The 21,886-nt window shown below is 45.1% G+C and overlaps 1 protein-coding gene across 1 annotated transcript in view; it reads right to left on the bottom strand.

The window, feature by feature from the left end:
- Cfap61 (cilia and flagella associated protein 61) overlaps positions 1 to 21,886 on the bottom strand; it is a 300,156-nt gene that overhangs the window by 91,879 nt on the left and 186,391 nt on the right. The window contains exons 20-21 of the mRNA XM_059258957.1: positions 20,118 to 20,286; positions 12,387 to 12,561 (exon numbers count right to left, since the gene is read on the bottom strand). Of these exons, the coding sequence (XP_059114940.1) occupies positions 12,387 to 12,561; positions 20,118 to 20,286 (344 nt within the window). The remainder of the gene's footprint in view (positions 1 to 12,386; positions 12,562 to 20,117; positions 20,287 to 21,886) is intronic.

Here is a 21,886-nt window from a genome sequence, read left to right as displayed (position 1 = left end):
ACCCTAAACCTGTATTAATAAACCAAAATCCATATCACTGTAAAGTATTTTGAGACCAACAATTGTTTTTTGGATTAAAGCACACCCAATAATCTATCTTTTTAAAAATCATTTCTATATCATATTCCTTTTTTTTCTTTACAAAGAGATTGATAAGATTATAAGCAACTCCTTTAAAATAAAAACAAACATTTGTAAATAATATTTTGGGAATTTGGACATTGTTTTCTATATTATTTTCTGCTGATTGGTGGGTGCTGGTTATCTTGAGGAACCCTAAGAAAATTTAGAATTATGGTTAAATTTTAGCTATAGTAGTCTGTGAGGCTGTATCATTTCAGGCAGTTGGCTTGAAATTGTTGTGGATGTTGGATCATCTGGGCCATTGATCTCACTGGAGACCTCTCAGGGGTTCTTCCTTGATGGAACCATATTAACCTGGAAGGAATCCATAGCTTTTGTGGGAATAAAAGCTGAACCTCTTTTCCAAAGCAACATATCCTTCGACCCACATTTTAAAGTCAAGATACCTTTAAAATATATATGTTGGTTTAGCTTAGCAGCTCCCATAATCAAAAGCCTCTCTGTAGTTAAAAATCCCAAAGACAACATAATAATATATAGTATCCAGACTCTCTGTGCAGGTCCAAGGCGGCAGCTAGCTCTGCTCCATTTCTTTGTTCCCGAGTGTCTAGAAACATGGTGGAGGTATTGGCGGGAGCCATGTTTATTGCTTCAACTCTGGGAAGTAGTATTGAGTAGTGTGCAGCGGTGTTCTCAAGCCTGCAGGCAGCGTCAGCAGCTGGGAGAAGCTTCTCTGTATCGTGGCCTGTGGGAGAGACTGTGGGAGCCCCCCATGCCACTTAGTTCATGGCAGCTGGCGGTCAGCTCCATTTCGGAGGCAGCTGTCAGGAGATGAGTCCCTGCGTTGTTGCTGGCATGAGACTGTGAGGCTAGGAAGCCCAGTGTGGTTCCTCCTCTGTGCGTTTCCATCTTTCCCAAGCCCTCTTAGGTCTATGCCAAACAACGCCCCACATTGGGCATCAAATGTAGCCAGAAGTTTTCCCGTGTCCCAAATAAACATATAGAGGTTTATAATAATAACAAACTGTTTGGTCTATGGCTCAGGCTTATTGCTAGCTAGCTATTACATCTTAAGCTAACCCATTTCTATAAATCTATATATCGTCACATGTCTCGTGGCTTTACCTGTGTCCCATTATATCATTTCCCAAGTGGCTCTCAGTGGCTCTCCTGACTCCACCTTTTTTCTTCCTGTCTCTTTGTTTGAATTTCCCCCCTGGCTCTTATCCTGCCTTACCATAGGCCAAAACAGCTTTATTTATTAACCAACAGGTCAACACATATTCACAGCATACAGAAAGACAATCCCACATCACTGCAGTCAGGTTCTGCTGTCAGCTTGAGAGGTGGCCTGCCCCCTTGAAACCAAGGCCATGGTGGCCAAGTGGCTGTGTGACTGCACTATGGAACACCTTTCTCCAGGTGTTCATTTCCAATAGGAAAGTGCCCTCTGTTCTTGCATGCCCTCTCCTTTTTTTTTTTTTTTCTTTAAATGCAGATAGTTTTCAAATGCACTTTCAGTGTTATATCTTGGGGCCTTTGACAGTTGACCACCTGTCCTCAAGGCACCATTCTTACTGCCCCAGTACAAACTTCACCAGTTGTCACTGTATGAAGACTTAGTCATTAGGTGGGCTATGAAATGCAATCATGTTCACCTCAACAATATTAGATCTGATTTTGGGTTTCCAGTGCAGTTCACCAAACTCTACATTATCTTCAGTGTAACCAAAGCTGCATGTAACTACAACCGACAGTTAAGTGTCAAACGACACTCCTGCATATAGGTGCCACTGCACGAAATCCCTTGTTTACTGTGCTGTTTAGAGAAAGGTGGACGTCAGGCAGACAAAACACAGATTCCTAAAGGGTGTAAGAGTTTATGGTGGCTCTTAGGATCTTTAGAGTGTGGGGCTGACTTTGTTTCTGACTTCAGATCTTAGGGCTTCCTGACATTGGAGATGGTTTCCTAAGCCAGGGAAGAAAAGCGGACGCTCAGTGTATTTCAGATGAACTGGAAGATGCGTGAGTAAGGAACAAGAAGGGGCAGAACATTCTAGGATTTGGTAACAGCTGACTACCTTTGCCAGGAGACAGACAAAGGACATGGTTGAGGTCCTCCCGGCACAGAACACCTTGGATCTGTATGGAGGAGGTGAGGAAGACTCCAGTTATGTGAGGTCTGTGTGCCGTTACTATAACATCTTCTTGACAAGATGGAGGCTTTGGTCAAAGGTGAATTTCATCAATGTAATTCTAGGACTCGGCGCTTTACAATTCTGAGTCTTTGGAGGGAGAGTGTCCTAAATGTAACAAAGGCACCAGGTACTGCTTTGCAGTCTGTATGTGTGTGAGGCCACTATAAGGTAGGCAATTGGAGGATCTCCTCTGAGGCCAGTTGTATGCTAAAAGATCCTAGCCATGGTGTGCTTTCCAGCTCGTCTTATTTAACAGACAAGAAAGGTCCAGCATTCATACTTGATCCAACATGTGGCAGATGAAGGGTGAGCTGTCCCACCTTCAAATGGCAGATGATGGTGGCTGATTGGAATTCTGGATGAATCTGTATTTAAAAGAAAGACTGTGGAATACAACTGTAGCAGTTTCTGAGGAATGCCAACAAACCTCCCCCTCTAAGATTACAGACCCGAGTAGGAGGGCGTGGTCCCAGGGAATAGTCCCAAAGATGACCTTGGGCAAGAAGGAACAGGAAGTCACTCTCCTGCTCAGTGGCAGCTGTCTTTGAAACAAGCTTCCCAGAAGATGGGGTTTAGGGGGACTTTAGTGCTGACCACCAAGGTGGAGAGGAAGGGATGAGGTGATAAAAACCAAGACCTGGGGGAACTGTCTGCCCCTCACTCCAGACAGGGAAGGGAGGGAACCTGGCATTTAAGATAGGAACTTCCGGAAACAGTGACTGCCTTGTCTTTGGTACTCTAAGGCAGGAGTGAATGCACTAGCAACCGTGACAGGACCACATCCATCACACCTCGGAATGGCAGCCGCAGGAGCGTGCCTAGGCAGGAAGGCCTGGGACTGACGTTCATGGAGGGAGAGGGGGTCCACTTTGTCGTCCTGGCTCCTGATTATGGTGTCAAGGTCTAATAATCCCACATATTTAAGGGTAAGGTATCTTTGTAGGAAGGGACAGCTAAATTAATCTCTCTGTTAAGTTCATGGAATAAAATGCAGTGCTTTTTTTTTTCTTCCTAGTCAGACATTTACTACAAAAGTAACGGAACAACCTTTCTAAGAAGTCATTCCGGGAGAGGCCAGAGATACTTTATTCCTCTGGCTCAGATACTGGGAGAACCTGCCTTGCCCCAGCTCAGGGACTCACTGACCCCCCTTGGTAGGATTCTGGGAGAGACGGCAGGTGAGGAGGAAAGGAAGGAAGGACACTATGGCCTGGAGGTCCGGCTGCAGATTTGGAGTTCAAGAACTCAAGAAAAAAAAACACGAGAAGATCTGTGTATGTGGGTTGAACAAGGATTTTCTTCCAGGCTATGTAGCCTAGGGTGACCACGATCTCCTTCAGCTCCTGCCTTCCCCCCGCCCCCGCCCCCAAATCCTGGGATTGCAGACATGTAGCATGAAGCGGCCTTTTTTTTTTTTTTTTTCAGTTGGTTGTTTTACTTTTTTAGACAAGGTCTTGCACTGTAGCTTAGGTTGACCTTGAACTTGTGATCTGCCTGCCTCAGTCTCCTGAATACTGGGATCACAGTACGCACTGCCACACCTGATTCCTATTTAGTTTTCGTGTTTAACTTTTTATTTATTATTATTATTCCCTGTGTGTGAGATGTGCGGATACACGGATGTCATGGTACGCATGTGGAGGTCAGAGGACAGCTGTGTGGAGTTGGTTCTCTCCTTCACCCTACTCAGGTTCCGGGAAGCATGTTCACGTCACCAGTCAGCTCACCAAACACTTCACCCTCTCAGTCGTCTCTCTGGCCGAGTCTGTTCTAGTTTAACAAAGACTTCAATTTTCTTCGTCCACTTCAAAAGAGACATATGGTCATCCTATATGACCTCTTCATCCCCAGATAGGTCTGGAAGATAGGTTTTATTGTCATTCCCCCCCCCCCCAGAAAGCAGAGCAGAGAGGTCAAAGTCACATAGCGGCCAGGGGGTGGTCCCAGAGCATTCGCAGTGTGTCTCACATCCCACAGTCAGAGCCCTGTGCTGTGCTTGTAAATGGATGCACAACCCAGGACTTAAAATACTCTAATTAGAATTTTATCTGGATGAAATCAAGAAATTGCTAGTTAATGAAAGAATTAAAAAAACATAACAGAACATTATCAAAAAAATACTTCTTTACAAAGTATAGCATGCTTGCAAATAGACAATACTCTTTCTGCTTTGTATAAATCAGAGCATAAGGTTTCTCTGACCCCAGCCTGACCTGCCTCATTTTTCCCTGCCAAACATAAAGGGGAGAATGTTTTCACTCTAACAAAGGTTCTGTCGTCGGTGACTCGAGCACTGGAATTTTAATGTTTGTTCTTCCTACAAACATGCTTTTAATAAGGCAGTAAACTGTATTTAGCTACAGATGAAAATAATTGATCCATTTCAAGCCATTAGGGTGGTTTTGTTTTTTTACTCTACTTTCACCCTACTTTTCATTTTCAGGGAAAGTAGAGAGGTAAGAGCAGATGAATTTCAATTAGTTTCAATTAATGCCATAAACGGCTCTGATGTATCAGTTGCTGGGCTCTATTAGAACTCCCCCACAGCTGAACACTCCTGGTTTTGTTTGTACTCGAGAGCGCCATTTGAGTTGTGACGTCACTCACTATTCTCCACAACCCAGAGCAGTGCCCGCGGCTGGGGTAATTGACATCTGTAACTCCAGAGCACAGAAAATGGAGCCTCAGCTGCTCCCATCATGGCCACTGGGCTCTCCTTTGGGAGCAGAGGACTGTAGTGTCAAACAGCAGCTGGGAGAGGGCCACAGTCTGAAGTGGCATCTGTGTGTGTGTGATAGAGGTCTACTCCTCCCACAAACAGTCATTGTTCCCACTATCCATCATCCACCATCCTTCCAGAACAATCACCCTGTGCTTTTCCTAGGACTTAGGAAGTGGACCCAAGAGAGATGGAAAAGCCTCCCTGCCACAGCCAGTAGATACAAGGGGCTTTCTTCCTCTTTAAAAATTTTTAATTTTATTATTTAATATTGTGTCTGCTTACGTGTATATGTGTGTAAGATGCGGGGTGTGAATGCAGGTGCATGCTTGCCATAGTGCATGTGTGGAGGTCAGGGGACAACTTTTGGGATTCACTTCTCTTTTTCTACGGGGTCTGGGCGCTAAACTTAGGCTGTCAGGCTTCCATGGTAAGAGCTTTTTATCTGCTGAGCTATCTTGCTAGCCCATAAACAAAGAAGGTCTCATTCTTTAAAAGCTCAGGCTGGCCTCGAACTCACTATGTAGCCTGGGCTGGCCTAGAACGCCTGGTGATCCTCTTGCCTCAGCTTCTTTTTCTCAGATTCTTGGGAGTAGCGTCCTATCTTTGGTTACTTTTCCCTACCCCATCACCAACCACCTGTATACAACGGGACACTAGTTTAGATAGTAAAAGAAAGCCATTACAAATAACATCCACGTTCCTCCCTGGCAACCCAAAGAGTACTGGACTAACTGTCCAACTCAGCAATAGGCAGCTGGAGCCCAACTTTCAGGAGGCAGGAAGGACCACAGCCTTACTCTTTGTATGGCCTGCCAGACTTCCTGGTAACGGCCTCAAACGCCACCGTCCCACGACTAAACTTAAGATAAACTAGAAGTGGCTGTGCTCACTGAGCCACCAATGTACAGGGGACCACTTTGCGCATCACTTGTGCCTGTGGCTGCTCTACCTCATCTGACTATTGCCATCTTCTAAGAAGCCTGGCCTTTCAGATCACCTTCTCTCTGCTGACATGGGACTACAGACTGCAAGATCACCTCCACCTTTCACTGAGTTCTCATTTCCCAAGAAATAACCAGTTAAACTTGGCCTTGGGGAGGCACTTGTGTCCACAGTGTGCATCTTCCACTTGCTACTTGGCCCTCACCTCCCACTTCTGACCTTCACAAGCTGGCTGCCCAGACCAAGTACTGGTCCACTGTCTTATTTTTCCCCAACGTAATATTTATTAATTACTTGGGAATTTCATACAATGCACCCCATCACATTCGCATCCCATTCCCCCCAGGTCCACTGTCCCATCCTTGTGACTCCCTCACCACCAAGTCCAATTTGTGCTGTCCATAGACTCACTGGACACAGTCAATCTCCCTTAAAGAAAACGGAGTCCTTCCCCTCTACGCCCCCTGCCAAAAGCCGTCAACTGTGAAGACATACACTTCAGCATATTTATCACAATTTTGAAGGACTCTCTTCAATAGCTTCCTGTCTGGACTGTTTCTTTTGAGGGGGGCGGTTGTCACAGAAGCCTTCAGCGTGTCTCATTCTCAGTCATGAGTCTGCAGTCATTTGTTTGTTTATTATGCAGTGTTCTGTCTGCATGTATGCCTGCAGGCCAGAAGAGGGCACCAGATCTCATTATGGATGGTTGTAAGCCACCATGTGGTTGCTGGGAATCGAACTCAGGACCTCTAGAAGAACAGCCAGTGCTCTTAACCACTGAGCCATCTCTCCAGTGCCTCCCCTGAGTCTGCAGTCATAAACACCACTGCAAAAGCAGCTTCCCTGCTCAGAGCGGCGGCCTGCGGCAGCATGGATCACAAACTTCCGTATGGTTTCTGCCAGCAGCTTGGGTCACGGAACCTGGTCTCTGGTGGCAACACAGGCAGCACTGATCTTGGACATCCACGTGGTTTCCATTGGCAGCACAGATCACAGGCATCAACATGGCCTCCAGCAGCAGCGGCAGCACAGACCACAGAAGTCTTTTGAGGAGACTTAATTGAGAAAAAGAACCATTCTTCATCTCGGATATCACGTCAGCCCTTGTAACTCAACTCCTTTTTTGGGGGGAAGCCTTCCGCAAATGTAAAGACATCCAGGCTCTCATGAAGGCCACAGTGCCTCTACATAACTGACTGCATTCAGTGTGTATGGATTTCCATCTTTTACGTCAAGACTGATATCCCTGGGGTGTCTGTCATCAGCATAGCAGGAGCTGAAATTCACATGTCAGGGAAGCTTCTTCAGGTCCAAGTGTCTCCATCACGTGAACTAGAAACACTAAGGCAGAACCCCTGGAAGGGCCCTCTAACAGGCCCAAGCATGGCAAACATGTCACTGGCTGGTTTTGCCCCTTCCTTCCCGCTCTCTTGCTAAACCGTTAGATTACATCCCTAAAGCTAGCTCTAAGGTCTATTCCTTTATATGGCCACTGACCCATTCCTGAGACTGAACACCAAGGTCCAGCTATCAAAACACCAAGGCCCAGCAATTCATTATTTGGCTACACTGGCTGACTTGTCCAACCAGGACTTACCAACTGACTCTAGCACAGACTCTCCCTTTTGCTCCTTAAAAACCTATGCCTGCAGAAACACCTGCTGTTTGTTTTTGCCTGATCTAGAGGCAGCTCCTACCCCGAATTTGTCTCTCTGGGGTAACAAATCTCCTTTGTGTTGAGAATTTGGTATCTGGTGGGTTCTGTACTGCCTCTGAGGCCCCTTATTCACAGGGGATACATTCTGAGACCAGCACTGGGTGCCAGAAACCGTACATGGTGGCATATACTATATTTCCCTTCAAACATACATACCTGCCACAAATGTTTACCTACTCACTTAAAGAAAGCACCCTGTGGCTTTTCTTTGGGCAAAACTGAACTGTCAACATCACTATTCTTGTATTTTGAGGTCATTAAATAAAATACTTAAACACGAGCATTGCCATATTGTAACAGTGGCTCTGATAACCAGGAAGGCAGCTGAGTAACTAGCAGGTGGGTAGTGTATATAGAGTGGATACACTGGACAAAAGGATGACTCATGTCCTGGGTGGGATTACGTAAGAGTTCACTATGCTACTGAGAAGAGTATCTAATTCAAAACTTAGGGATTATCTCTAAAGTTTCCAATTAACATTTTCATAGCCTTAAGGTTCCCATTTACTGTTTTCAGTTGATTAGTGGTAACTGAAACTCTGGAAAGGGAAACTAGATAGGGAGGGCTATTCTAACACTTAGAAAAGCTTGTGTCTATTGAATGCTTTTTGTGGCTGAGACACTGTACTGAGGATTGGATGCAACAACTCATTTGACCCATCAAATCCTCCCAACAACCCATGTGAAGAAGATATCATCCAGAGTCAAATGTACAAAGGGGTTCTATTACTTGCTCAAGAAAATGGTGGGCCCCAAAACTGAACTGATGCCATCAACCCTCAAACTTGGTGTTACTCAGTGTGAGACTCTTCCCTCAGTCTGCTCAGCCAACGTGCATTCTTGCAGGAAAAGCAAAGAGATTTGTACGAATGTCATAAATCTCAGAAAGGGGTCACCGGGCTTCATCACAACTGGCCATCAATTTCCAGGGGAGGCTAATAGTAAAATGTTTTGATATGACTCAGTATATGAGAGCTTTGCAAGATGATGCATACCTATAATCCTAGAACCCAGAAGCCTGAGGCAGAAGGGTCAACAGGTCAAAGCCAGCCTGCAATACATAGCAAGACCCTATTTCAAAAACAAAAATGAAAATATTGTGAGTCATCTTCACTTGTAGGCACTAAAACCTTATTGAACGTTCACAGCACACCAGGCTTGGTATGAACACAAGTGACACTGAGATAAGTTACAGCGACATACATATCAAAGACATGGCTTGGAGTTTCAGCAAATTCTAGAAGTCTCTATGACATCGCTGCTAAAACAGCTACTTTCCTTCCAAAGTGAAGATCTAGGAAGACCACAGAGGCATTTGACAGTATTAGAGAGGACTTGAAAGACCAGTAATGAGGATGAGGTCCCGACGTTTAGAGGGGAAGTGGACACAAGCCCCCATCCCTAACCTAGATGCTATCTCTGATGGTCAACCACATGCAAAAGAAAAATCAGTTTTCTCCCACAGAGTCTCAGTGGGTACACAAACCACACTCAAGGGTAGGCACCGTGCCCAGCAGTAGATGGCACCCACAAAATGAACTCAGTGGTATGTTGGGAGATTTTTTATTTTATAATGCTTTGTTCAGGCATTTTTTTAAACCTTACTGTTTTTTTGCTTATATATTATGGCTTCTGATTTTGTGGTTTTACAGGTTGTGTTTGTGTGTATGTATGTGTTTGTGTGTGTGTGTGTTTCCTGTGAATTTTTTTTTATGCTTGCTTCTTTCCAGTTTGTTTGTTTGTTAGTTTTCTAAGGAAAGAGAGAAAGAAGGTATTGAGTTGGATGGATAGGAAGGTAGGGAGGATCTGGGAAGAGATGAGGGAGGGGAAACTGTGATCTGAATATACTGTATTAACATTTATTTTTAATAAAAAAGTAATAAGAGAGTCTAGTGAGGAGACTCACAACTGCTTAGTTAGGAGATAAGAGGCCATCAAGATGACCCACAGGAGCTGTGTGAGCGCTTTTCATGGAGGCCTCCCTCCCTCATGGACGGACTGTCAGCTGCTGCAAAGACCAGGGTGTGTTGGGGGGCTGTAAGTGGAGCCCCTTTCCCCCGTATGCTGCATTCCTAGAAGCTTTCACAGAGGTAGCTGTCTGTTATTGGCTCTTGGCTCCCACATGAAAATATGCTTTCTGGAGCCAGCTGGGCAACTGTCCTAGGCACACCTGTCCTGGGATTTATACTGTGCTCCTGTGATTCTGAATTACTCAGTGGGAGGAGGGAGGGCTCAGAGGAGTCTTGGGTACTAGAGGAGGGGACAGGAAAATGAGTTCAAGACTAAGGTCTGAATGGGACTAATTAAAATCATGCCTGAATATGACTTGAATTATGGGAAAGCTACAAAGAGAGTTTCCTAAGGCAGGAGGTAATGCTTTCCTTCTTAAGTTTTCACACATGAGAAGTCTCGTGAAAAGGCCCCTAGACAGAGCTAATGTAACTGGGCTGAACTGGGCAGCTCCTCAGATACCATCCAAGCTTGGACTCTGTCTGAGTGCTAAGAACTCATACGTGGGTGACGGGGTGGGTATGGGGCGGAGTAGCCAGCATTTAAGACAAGGGACTGCTTTGCACACACTCCTTATCCTGGCCCTTGAGTGGAAAAGAACAGGCTTCCAGAGTGGCTTCACAACGGAAGCAGACAGTCCTAAAGCTCACACACACACACACACACACACACACACACACACACACACACACACACACAGCACTTCTCTCAAAGTGAGTTCTAGAGAACCAATGTCTCTGACAGCCGGTCACATTCACAGAAAGGCAGGTCCTTTCCTCACATTTGAGAACCAAGAGAGCAAACAAGAAGACACAAGGCAGGAGACTCAGGTGCTTCTTGCCTGCCTGCTGCTATTGGGTTCAACCTGAAGAGGTTGCGTTGCTGCTCTCAAAGGCCCCATTTCTTGGTCAAAACGCTCCATAGTCCTATCGCCCCAAACACTCAAAGTTCAAGGTTAAAACACTGCCCACTGTCAGGACTGGCTGCAGTTCTAGGACAGACACACTGTGTCCTTCGGCTTTTCTGCTTTCAGTGAGTGAGTTTATGTTCTGTGTCGAGTCTGATAATTTGATATTATTTTCCCCACATCATCTGGATTAAAGGGGGCTCTGCAAACACAGCTCATTACCTGGTACTGTAAAGGTTTTCTGGCACACAGTCCTGCCCAGGCATTTCTCGGGCTGCTCTCTTGCTGCAGCCTCAGAGATGAGTATCTGCAGTAAAGACTGCATGCCCTGCAAAGTCTAAAGTATTTCCTTCCTAGCGCTTTATAACGACCACACGCTAACACTCTGGATAGGACAGTCCCCTTGAAATCTTGAAGCCCACACAAGTCAATATAGAGATTATTGTGGTCATTATGGTGGGTATTAAAAAAAAAGATGCTGAAACAGGTTGAAACTTATGCAGCCCAAAATCTGAAGATACATTATGACAGGTTTTACATCTGCTTGCTGGATGTATGTGTAGCTCCCACCTCTGCCACAGGTTCCAGACCCATTTGGATTTATGATGAGTCATGTCCAACCTTTAGGTTACTTTTATTTCAACTCCCCCATAATATGGCAAGAGTCAGAATCGCCTTGTAGTACTAGTATTCTCCTGGGTCTAAAAACCTGATAAGGAGAGCATACCAAAGAAAATTACAGGCCAACCTCATTCATAAATTTAGAGACAAATAGTTCATATCACATTAGCAGATCGAATCTAGCAATGGGATGAATGCCATTTGATCCCCATTAACTGTTTTATGTCCTGAATACACTAACTTCAGATGTTTCGAGAGACCTAAGTCATTAACTGAAAATCAGGAGGAACTGTGTTTAATCTATTGTATTAACTATATTAACAAATGGAGTAATATTTAACAGATGAAGATGTTTAGCTTGGCAGTTTGATGCCCACTTTCTGGGCACTTAGGGGTCTTTAAGTCCTTGGCCTGAACTGCAGGTGAGGATGAGAACCTTAGCTCTCCCCATAGGTGGCCATGGGGACTCAACCTGGTCTTAGGGAAGATGAAGGGCTGAATGCACGATCACTTCCATTTCCTGGCTTCCAGGTTTCAACCAAGAACACACGGGCAGCCAGGCTCTGTTCTAGCTGTTTCGAGAGTCAAACAATTTCAATGAAATCCAAACAATGGTGAAGAAGATGCTTGGGAAATGCTTTTGAGTGGCGCAGGCATTTGTACAAATGTTTTACTTTCACAGTTGGGTTCAAAAAGTGGTCTGCAGCTCGAATGTGTCTATTTGTGGGGAGGACCGTGCAGGCAACAGTAAGAAAGGGAACAATGACTCCTGCAGAGAAGAAAAGGGCCCTTCCAACGCTCGCCTTTCTTCCTCCTCCTGGGTCTTTTCAGCTTCACAAAGGGAGACATATTTTCCATATAATTGCTAAACATGTTTGCTTATTAAATTATTCTTTAATTAGTTAATGATTTTAGCCATGCTTTGCTCTTCGGATATTCATTTTGTGTAATAAAATAATTATAGATAATTAAACTATCTCAAGCCTTTTTCTTTCCCTCAGAAAACATTCTGGGTATCCAAAAATGACAACAAGTTGTAAATTAATCTGGAAAACAAAGCATGACAGATGAATGATTTGGTTGGAATTAATTAGACACTAATTATATACTGGAACTAGATGAAGAATGAGACTCATTATAAAAATAAAATGCTATTCTGAAAGGCTGCAGTTACAGTAACTTTACCTTCTGTGAGGATGGCGTTGTTCCTCATCCAAATGAGTGCCTTAACGCAGTCTTCCTCGTTGTTGAGAATGAAAAGGTTGTGAGGGACTTTCCCAGTGTACCTCAGCTTGCTGTTGCCCAGAACCTCTCTGTTTGTCAGATGTTGATCCATACTAGCCCCCGTGGGGCACGGGACCTGAGGTGTATGACAGAGAGATGGTCAAAGCAGCGGCGACATGGTCGGAAGAAAGTCAAGTCTATATCCACACTGTGGTGGCCTTTTCTGTCCCCAGATGTAGTTAATTCGGTTTTTAATAGAGAGGGAAAGAAATACACAAATAAACAGGCAGAATGACCACTTTGAGGCAACTCCTAGAATGAATTGCTCAGGTTACCCAATGCTGTGTTACCAGTTATTTTCAAACTCAGTGGCAGAAAGCATCCCCTTACTGTATTCTGAGTCATACTGTTCTCGTAGGTCAGTGATCCATCCAGACGGGACAAGTCAAGGGGCAGCTTCTCTCTGGGCTACAATGGCTGGGGCCTTGACTGGGAAGACTCAATGACTAACGGTGACTTAAGGCTCTGAGGGTGGACTCATCTGGACATAATGGTCAGTCCTTTCTCTTTCCTCCAAGGAACATGCAGGGTATCCTAAGCTAGCAAGTTGTCATCAACTTTCCGAAAGCTGCTGCTCCCTGGGGTCTGGAATACCCACTTATGACTTGGGCATCTCATACTGTGGCAGCTGCGTTTCTGGGGAAAAGGTCTTGAGAAAGGAGCTTTACACTCTTCTCTATCTTAGTCCTGGGTCTGCAGAAGTGTCCCCACACAAGATTCTGTTATTCATGGGTTAGCTATAGGGGCCTGCCCAGGATCAGGGGATAAAATGCCTTAAGAGGACTGGGGTGCTCTGGATCTAGCAGATATGGCTATATACAGTTAAAGCTATCTTCTGCAGGAGCCATTACTTCAAGTGCTGAAGTTCAAGTCTACAGAGGGGCCACGGAGAATATGGAAGATTAGTGTTTACTTTATCAGGAGAGAAATTCTCTACTCTCTCTCTCTCTCTCTCTCTCTCTCTCTCTCTCTCTCTCTCTCTCTCACACACACACACACACACACACACACACACACACCTTCCCCTTATATGATTTCTGCTCTCTTGATATTGACTCAGCATAAATGGGAACAGAAATTGTCCTCTGTAGTAAGAAAAATAACAATTAAATCACAATAAAGAATGATGGCCAACACTGGTCATTCATGTTGAGGATACTCTGGAAACCAGAAGTCTTGTGCCTTAGCCAAGGAGTTTTAGCCATTACTCAGCCCCACCCAGCCACTGCCAGGAACAGCACAGGCTCATGATGGCCAGATCTGATCTCTCAAGAAATGTCAAAGCCTTGGGTTTGCATGTAGACAATTCACTTTTTATTTTTGATTCAAATTAAAACCAAACACTGTTGTTAATGCCAAATAAAATGGCATGGTTGCTTGAGATTGCTCAGTAGAGCACTATTCTGGCCCTTCACTCTGGCTGCCAGGTGGAAAGTGTGTGGACAAAGAGGCAGCCCAGGGAACTGAGATAGGAAAAGTGAGTCTTCCGTGGAAGATCTTTGTAGCCAATGTGGTAGATTCACAGTGGAAGACCTAAACAGTGAGTAGTGAAGCATTCTACAATGACAATGGCACAGAAGATTGCCTGCACTACAAGACCTCGGATGAGTCATGCACTTCACCCCCCTCAGTCCTTGACACAGTCACTTTATGAAATGGGGAAGCACATGGCAGTGACTGTGAGCGTTCCATCAGCTACCCTGGTTGTCTCATAGGGAACACTCATAGGTAACAGGATTGTTACCACCCTGATGAGGATGCCAGGGGCAGTCACACTCATCTCCCAGGCATGAGCATTCCTTCTGGAAGCAGACTTTCAGACTATGAGAAAGCACAGTGTTTGTTCTTTCTGGGTAGATGTCTTAAATCTGGGCCATGAGGTATGAACCTAAGTTCTTTTCTGCACAGAAACCCTAAGAGGGTCTGAGAACTGGCTGGTCATTTTGTCAATCCCCACAGCTATGCATCTCAATGACTTCATGTTTGTCCCCACAGCTAAGCATCTCAGTGACTTCCAGTTCATCCCCATGGCTAAGCATCTCAGTGACTTCACGTTTGTCCCCACGGCTAAGCATCTCAGTGACTTCCAGTTCATCCCCATGGCTAAGCATCTCAGTGACTTCCAGTTCATCCCCATGGCTAAGCATCTCAGTGACTTCCAGTTCATCCCCATGGCTAAGCATCTCAGTGACTTCCAGTTCATCCCCACGGCTAAGCATCTCAGTGACTTCCAGTTCATCCCCATGGCTAAGCATCTCAGTGACTTCACGTTTGTTCCCACGGCTAAGCATCTCAGTGACTTCCAGTCTCTGCAGGAGCTGTTTGTTCTTTCTCTTCCTCAGTATAATTCTAGGAAGTGAACAAAATCACTAGGACTTTCTGTTTTTGTGATGTACCCTTTCATATAATCATGTTCAGCAGGGAAGGAGTTTGGGGCTGCTGTCTACACTGGCATCACGAATTTCACCCCGTTACTCTTAATACTTTTCTTTCTCCAAGTTCCCTTTGCTGAATATTTCTAGTGCTGCTTTTTATGGATTTGCTTCACTAATCTGTCACTGTGTATTTTTTCATCCAAATATTTTAATGTTTTATATTTATTTTTTACATTTGTAGATGGGGGGGGGTATGTGCATGGGAGTGCTGGTGCCCATGGAAGCCGGAAACGTTGATCCCTTGGAGCTGGAGCTATAGGCAGTTGTGAGCTACTCAACACGGGTCCTGGGAATCCAACTCAGGTACCCCGGAAGAGCAGTACATACTTTTAACCACTTAGCCAACTCCCAAGCTCTTAAGATTTCTTTACATATTTTTTCAGAGGGGAGAGCACGCCTACCATGGTGCACTTGTGGAGACCAGAGACCAACGTACAGGAGTCAGAGTTCTTCTTCCATCATGTGGGTTCCAGGGGTCAATCAGGCTGTCAGTCTTGGCAGCAAGTGCCTGGATCCACTGAGCCATCTCACTGGCCCCCTCACTGGGCACTTTGAACTATCTTTTCAAAACTGATTTATTTTCATTTTTATTTATGTGTAAGTGTGTATGTCTGTGTGAGTGTATGCCACATGTGTGCTGATACCCTTGGAGGCCAGAGGCCAGCACGGGATCTCCTGGAGCTGGAGTTAGAGGTGGTTGTGAACTCAGGTCCTCTGCAAGAGCAGTAAGTGCTCTTAACCACTGAGCTCTCTGTCCAGCCCCTAAACTGTCTTTTTATTAAAAAAAAAAAAAAAGGAGGGGGGGTCATTTTGATTGAATGCTTTCTTTCTATTTCAAATTTAGTGTGAACCTGGTCTTGGTCTTCGGTCAGGGTAGTGTGAAACCGTGACATCCTTGCCCATCACTTGCACCCCCACCCCCACGTCATTCCGGTTCACACTTTCACCACTGCGTCCTTAGCCTTTCCTCTCTCACCTTTCATCTCTTCCAGGGTTTGCTGGGTGAATTCCTTTGTGCTGCTCCTCAGCAGACTTTGGCTCAGTTCCTCTCAACTGAGCGACTTCACCACCAAAATGCTCCCACTGGGCTTCGGGGCTTGTAGCCAACGTCTGCTCCTCCTTAACCACACTTCTTTTCCATCAATATCCTAATCTTGATTACATCACTTTAAATTGAGGATTATCAGTTTTCTGTTTAGTAGGTATGCTCAAAATTTAAATTATTTACACAGCTGAAATCATCCATGGAGTGGCCACCTGTGTCCCTAACGATTGTAAAACTCTGAATTCCCTGTCGGTTATGGAGTACAAGATAAAGCAAAACAATAATAATAATAATAACAACAACAACAACCAAAAAACCCACAAGAGGTACTTTTCCCAAGGTCTTGCATAGAAGAATGGTTCCTGAGACTTAGGTGGACGTGTGGTTCTCAAATCACCACACTCCTGCAGAATTCGGTGTCCTTAGCTCTGCTTTCTTCCGGCGTTTAGTGCCAGACAGGAGATGGTTTATGCCTCCATTCTTTTTATCCTTTTAGGGGGAGCATCTGGCAATCTGCTATTTTTCTTCTGAAATTTGTTCATCCCTCCCCCCATCATTCCCACAAAACAATGAGAAATGCCTCACCCGCTGACATTTGCCAGAATGTAACTAAGTGAAAAAAAAAAAAAAAAAAAAAAAAAAAAAAAAAAAAAAAAAAAAAAGGCTGTTTTTGCTTGGAATCAATCACGTGGGCAATTCTTTTCTGGGGTAAGGAGAGTTTTCTGCTAGCAATCTTAAGTTCTTGTCACAAGCCTGTCCAGAGATGAGACACAGACTCCAGTTCTCCGATGAGTGTGTCCCCTTTCCCTTCCACCGTCCCTGGAGCTCACTTCTGACACAGAGGTGGCCCTCTCAGGTCTGTTCTGGGAGGGACCCGGTGTGCAGATGCATTCCTCCCTCCCAATCTGTTTGGACTCAACTCTTTTTTTTTCTTTATTTTTTTCCTTATGACCTCCCCCCCCCCCCCCAGTTTACCCAGGAGATCTCATCTATTTCCTCTTCCCAGGGAAGTCCTTGTGTCCCTCTTTGAGCCTTCCTCATTACATAGCCTCTCTGGGGCTGTGGATTGTGCCCTGGTTCTCTTTTACTTTACAGCTACCATCCACTTATGAGTGGGTACACACCGTGTGTGTCTTTCTGGGTCTGGGTTACCTCACTCAGGATGATATTTTCTAGTTCGATCCATTTGTCGGCAAATTTCATGTCGTTCCCTCAGCCCCACATTCTTGCTCACCCAGTCTGGATGGCGTATTCCTTCTGCAGACACCACGTTTCGGAGCCACACTCAGCCTGGCCTGCAGCTTTGTTTCTCACTTGTCTCCCCACCTGCAGGCTTCTGGTGGTTACCACCCCTTCAGCAGCCTATGCCTCAGTTTCCTTTTGGGTTTTGCTGGCTTGTTTGTTTGTTTGCTTGTTTTCCTGGCCAGGGCCAAACTCATTTAACTTTGACAAGTTTTGTCCTTCCTCTTTCAATGAGGTTGCCCAAATCTGGGCCTGAGAAGGCATCCTCCGACTTCTCCATACAGCCCATGAGGCATAGGGCTCTGTGACTTCACCAGGAAGCAAGCTGGGAGTGGTGTTCAAAGCTGGCATGTGCTCACCAATAACAATGGGCTAACGAGATGGCCCAGCAGCTAAGAGCACTTGTTCCTCTTCTAGAGGACCTGAGTTTGGTTCTCAGCGCCGACATCATTCCTGAACTCATACTGGGTGGCTCACAGACACCTGTTACTCTAGCCCCTGGTAATCCAATGCCCTCTTCTGGTCTCTGCAGACACCTGCATAGAGGCATGCACACACACACACACACACACACACACACACACACACACACGCACACGCACACGCACACGCACACACACAGATACATACACATAACATAAAAATATTTTTAAATTGATGGAAGAGGTAGATAAAAGATAAGGGAGGTAGAGGGTGTTAAAAACAAGCTAGCTAAGTCTTCTTCCAGAACAGAGAGGTCACAGCAATGTATGACATTGATGGAACAAGGTCAAAGGCTCCATAAATGTGTTATTTGGAACTCCCAGAGTCACAGCTGAGGAGAGGAGGAATGTTTCAAACTGGGGAGCTCAGAAGAGGGCCTTGCTAGTAAGTGTGGCTAGATGAGAAGCCAGCCTTCCTCACCCTCTGTTCTGCAATACAGCTCAGAGTCTTGCTCTGTGGTCAGATTCTCTGAATAAAAACCTTAAATGGTGTACATTTAGATATGGAAAATACTGCAGAATGCTTTAGACAGAGGCGTGCTGACTCGAGGCTAAGGGCTGTAATTATATTTTATGAAATGTTGTCTTCTTGCTTTGAGTTTAAACTCTACTGTCATCATTTTAATTTGGCTTACAAATCTGGGACAAACCCATGAGAGAGCTGGAGTGAAGGATGTAGGAAAAGACCTAAGAACTAGAAGGTCCCCGATGAATTCGGCTGCCCTTTCTCTATCACTCTATGTACCTTTGATTTTTATGTCCTTCTGGAAAAATTAAATTGGAACTCCCCTTTATCACTTCTTCATTTCATTTTTCCTGTTGTAAAAAGGGCAAGAGCTTAATGTGCTGTGGACTAAAGCTGCAGAGGCAGCTGGGCACACATGGGCAGATGCCCGAGGCTCTGGACAGCTGGCTGAGTCCTCTGCTCCAGTTCCAAAGTGTGGGATCACAGGCAGTGGCTGTAACCAGTGGACAGGTGAGGGGGCAGGCTAACAGGGCACACTGTATTTCCTTCTCATTTAGTGAAAAGTAGAAGGAATTCTTAAATAGCAAAAGGAGGCGTCTTCCCACTTACTTTTTTTCTTTAACTAGAAAGACATTCTTTTTTTTTTTTTTACCCTTCAAGATTAAGGTTTATTTTTTAAAACTTAAAAGCTTTATTTATTTATTTATTTATTTATTTATTTATTTATTTATTTATTTATTTATTTATTTATTTATTTATTTATTTATAGGAGATCGATCCAAGCCACTCAAATTGCAGTCCATTCACAGCAGCAATGGCCTCCCCGGGGAGCTTGCTAGACACTCATATCTCAGGCTACACTACTGCGAACCTCCCTGCTCAGAGTTTGCGTCTTAAATGGATGCTCAGGGGTAGTGTGTGACCAAGGAGTTCGGGAAGTGTTGCTGTAAGGTGCAGATAAGGGACTCAATGCCAAGAAAGCTGAAGTGGTTCTCCACCTTGGCTTTGAGCCATCTGGGGAGCACAGTAAAAACACTGATGACCAGCCCCACCTAGCAGCATAATTGAAGCAATTCCTGGGGACACAGGTGTGAATATGTTTTGAAAGCACTCCGGGAGGTCTCAAAGTACAGCCAAAGCTGAAGACATCCATTCAGTGATGCCCAGGCTACTCAGCACATGCAAAACATGGGTAGAATGAGGACCTGTGGGGCCCTCTGTGCTGCCTCTTGCCTGCCTTTGAAATGCAAAGGAACCACTCACACTCCCTGGCCAAATCCACAGCACTGGGGAGAGGGTTTCTTAATTTCTAAAGTAAACCTGTTTACTGGAAAGATGCCTTAGTTCTGTGCACCACACAAAAGAACACTGCACACGGTGTGGGAGTCCCAAGGTCTGCGGTCCTCAGACAGGGAGCAGCTTCAGTTCTAGCCAACAACGCTTTAGTCCAACGCGGCTGGAGCACTCACGCAGAAAGCCTGGTCACTGGGAAACTAGTCAATCTGATTTCCTAGTTTTATAACTGAGAGACAAAATAAAATAAGGGTTGACAGAAGGTGCACATGTTTTAAATACTTTTGCGTGAGCGCATCGCCCCAGCCAAATGCTAGCCTCTTGAGGCATAAATTAATTTAGCACAAATGCATGCCTGGTTGGGTCTGGAGTCTGCTGTGATGATCCATAAGTGTTAGACATTGGGACAACAGCTTCAGGAATGACATTTCTCCAACTAGCTGTGATTTTTTTTTTTTCTCAACAGAATGTTTTTCTTGGAATGGCTTTCCTGGGAGGGTTTGCAGACACCGTTCTGGTCATGTGTGCAGGCCTTGAAGAGCACTTTTATGAATATAGAGTGGCAGCTGAGCGGGGAGACAGGACGCTCTTTGCTCAGAGCGCGTGCGCCCCAGTGAGCATATTGCCATCTTCTCATGCGCCAGCAGTGCCCCTGGTGCACAGCCTTACCTGGTACTGCTGCCCGGTACAGAGAATGAGGTGGTCGTAGAACACGGTCTCGTTCCTGGAAACCACAACGCGCTTGGCTGCTCGGTCTATGCCCGTCATTCTACCAACCACAACGTTGACCCAGGAGCACAGTGACATCAGTGCATAATCTTTGTCATTAAAACAGTGGCTGAGAAGAGAGAAGCTCCATCAGTGACATTTGAGCAGCTGACAGCGGGCATTAATTAGACATCTGGCGAGCTGGTTCAAGTCCCCTAGTGAGCTGGGTCTGTGCTCTCGCTGTGAGTTTACCGGGACCAAGACTTAGAGATTTTTTTTACCTTATGAAACACTTAGTCACAAATTGACATCCTCCTATTAAAGCTAAATTGTTCCACCTGGCTTCGGCTGGTCCGCAAGGGAAGGGTGTGTGATTGTGTATGTGAGATCACTTAGGTTCCCTTCTGTCCCTATTTCATGGTGATTGGCAATCTACTTGAACTGTTAAATTGTCCTACTGGCCAGAGGCTTCAAGGAATGTAGAAGAAGGAATATGGCACTATGGGGGACCCCTAAAGGCAGGTGTCGGATGCCAAAACACGTGGAAGATCCTTCCTTTTTGCTGTGAATTTGATGTAAAGGACTCATTCCTTGTGCCCCAGTGACAAAACCCATTTACAGAAAATATCAGGAAGTTCACAGCAGGCACAATGCCTGGAGATTTGGAGCCCAGTAAATAGGGCAGAGGTGATTTATGGGGCGTCAGTACTTTTACATATATCAGCCTAGGGTGGGTAAGAGTGCTGAAGTTATGGGGTACTGGGGGTCAAATGGGCTTCCTTCCTTCCTCTTTCTTTCTCCCTCCCTCCCTCCTTCCCTCCCTTCCTTTCTTTTCCTTTTCTGAACACTGCTGTAAAGTGACTGAAGTAGGATGCTTGTGATTTGGGTTTATTTAGAGAGAGTTTCTCCCCCTTAGGGGGAGTTCTATAGAATTCTCTCAAAGGTGTCACCTTCTATAGGTGACATTTGAATGACCCTGATCTGCAGACAGGCTCTGCAGTGACAGAACAGCAGGAAATTCATTTACATTTAGGCTGCGTTATCTTTTCTGGACCCCAGGGACCCTGTATTCCCATCTCCTCGCTTCTCGGGATAGGATAATGAGCCCATCCTATGTGCCTCCACCTCTGTGAAAAGACGGACATGAGAGAGTAGGAGACCCTGTTTCGTCAAGTGCGATGCATATGTGAGGCCTCTTATTCTAAATAATATTAATGATACATAATCCTGTTTACTCTCTTTGGAGGCAAACAGGATTCTGAAGTGGTAATGGGAGGACATTTTTTCTTTTTGATCCACACATGAGTCTTGTCTCACTACACAAAGAGAATTCTCGTAATGGATGCACATTAGACCCCGTTAACGGGGCCTGTGAAAAGAGACGGCAGTGCTAGGCTTTGTGTTTCTCCATGAAACAACACTTAAAAACAAGAAAATCTCTTCTTAATAAAAAAGGAAAATAAGGGGCTGGCCTGTCACAGGAAAATAATGGATAGTGAGATGAAATTCTCTCTCTCTCTCTCTCTCTCTCTCTCTCTCTCTCTCTTTCAGCCAATGTTGTTTTACAGGAATATATGAAACTTCCCTGTTTCCACACAGTCACAGGAAACACACAAAAGGCTTGTTTGTATTTGCTATGCGGTCCCTACTGTAAGCCATCCGAGATGAGAAAAAATTAAATATAGTTAGTGCCCAGGGATTAGTCTTAGGAGGATTTGCCCAAAGATAAA

This window comes from Peromyscus eremicus, chromosome 4 (assembly GCF_949786415.1).
Source record: "Peromyscus eremicus chromosome 4, PerEre_H2_v1, whole genome shotgun sequence".
Taxonomy (NCBI): Eukaryota; Metazoa; Chordata; class Mammalia; order Rodentia; family Cricetidae; genus Peromyscus; species Peromyscus eremicus.
The sequence above is the reverse complement of the archived record's forward strand: the minus strand, read 5'-3'. Positions and strand labels throughout refer to the sequence as shown.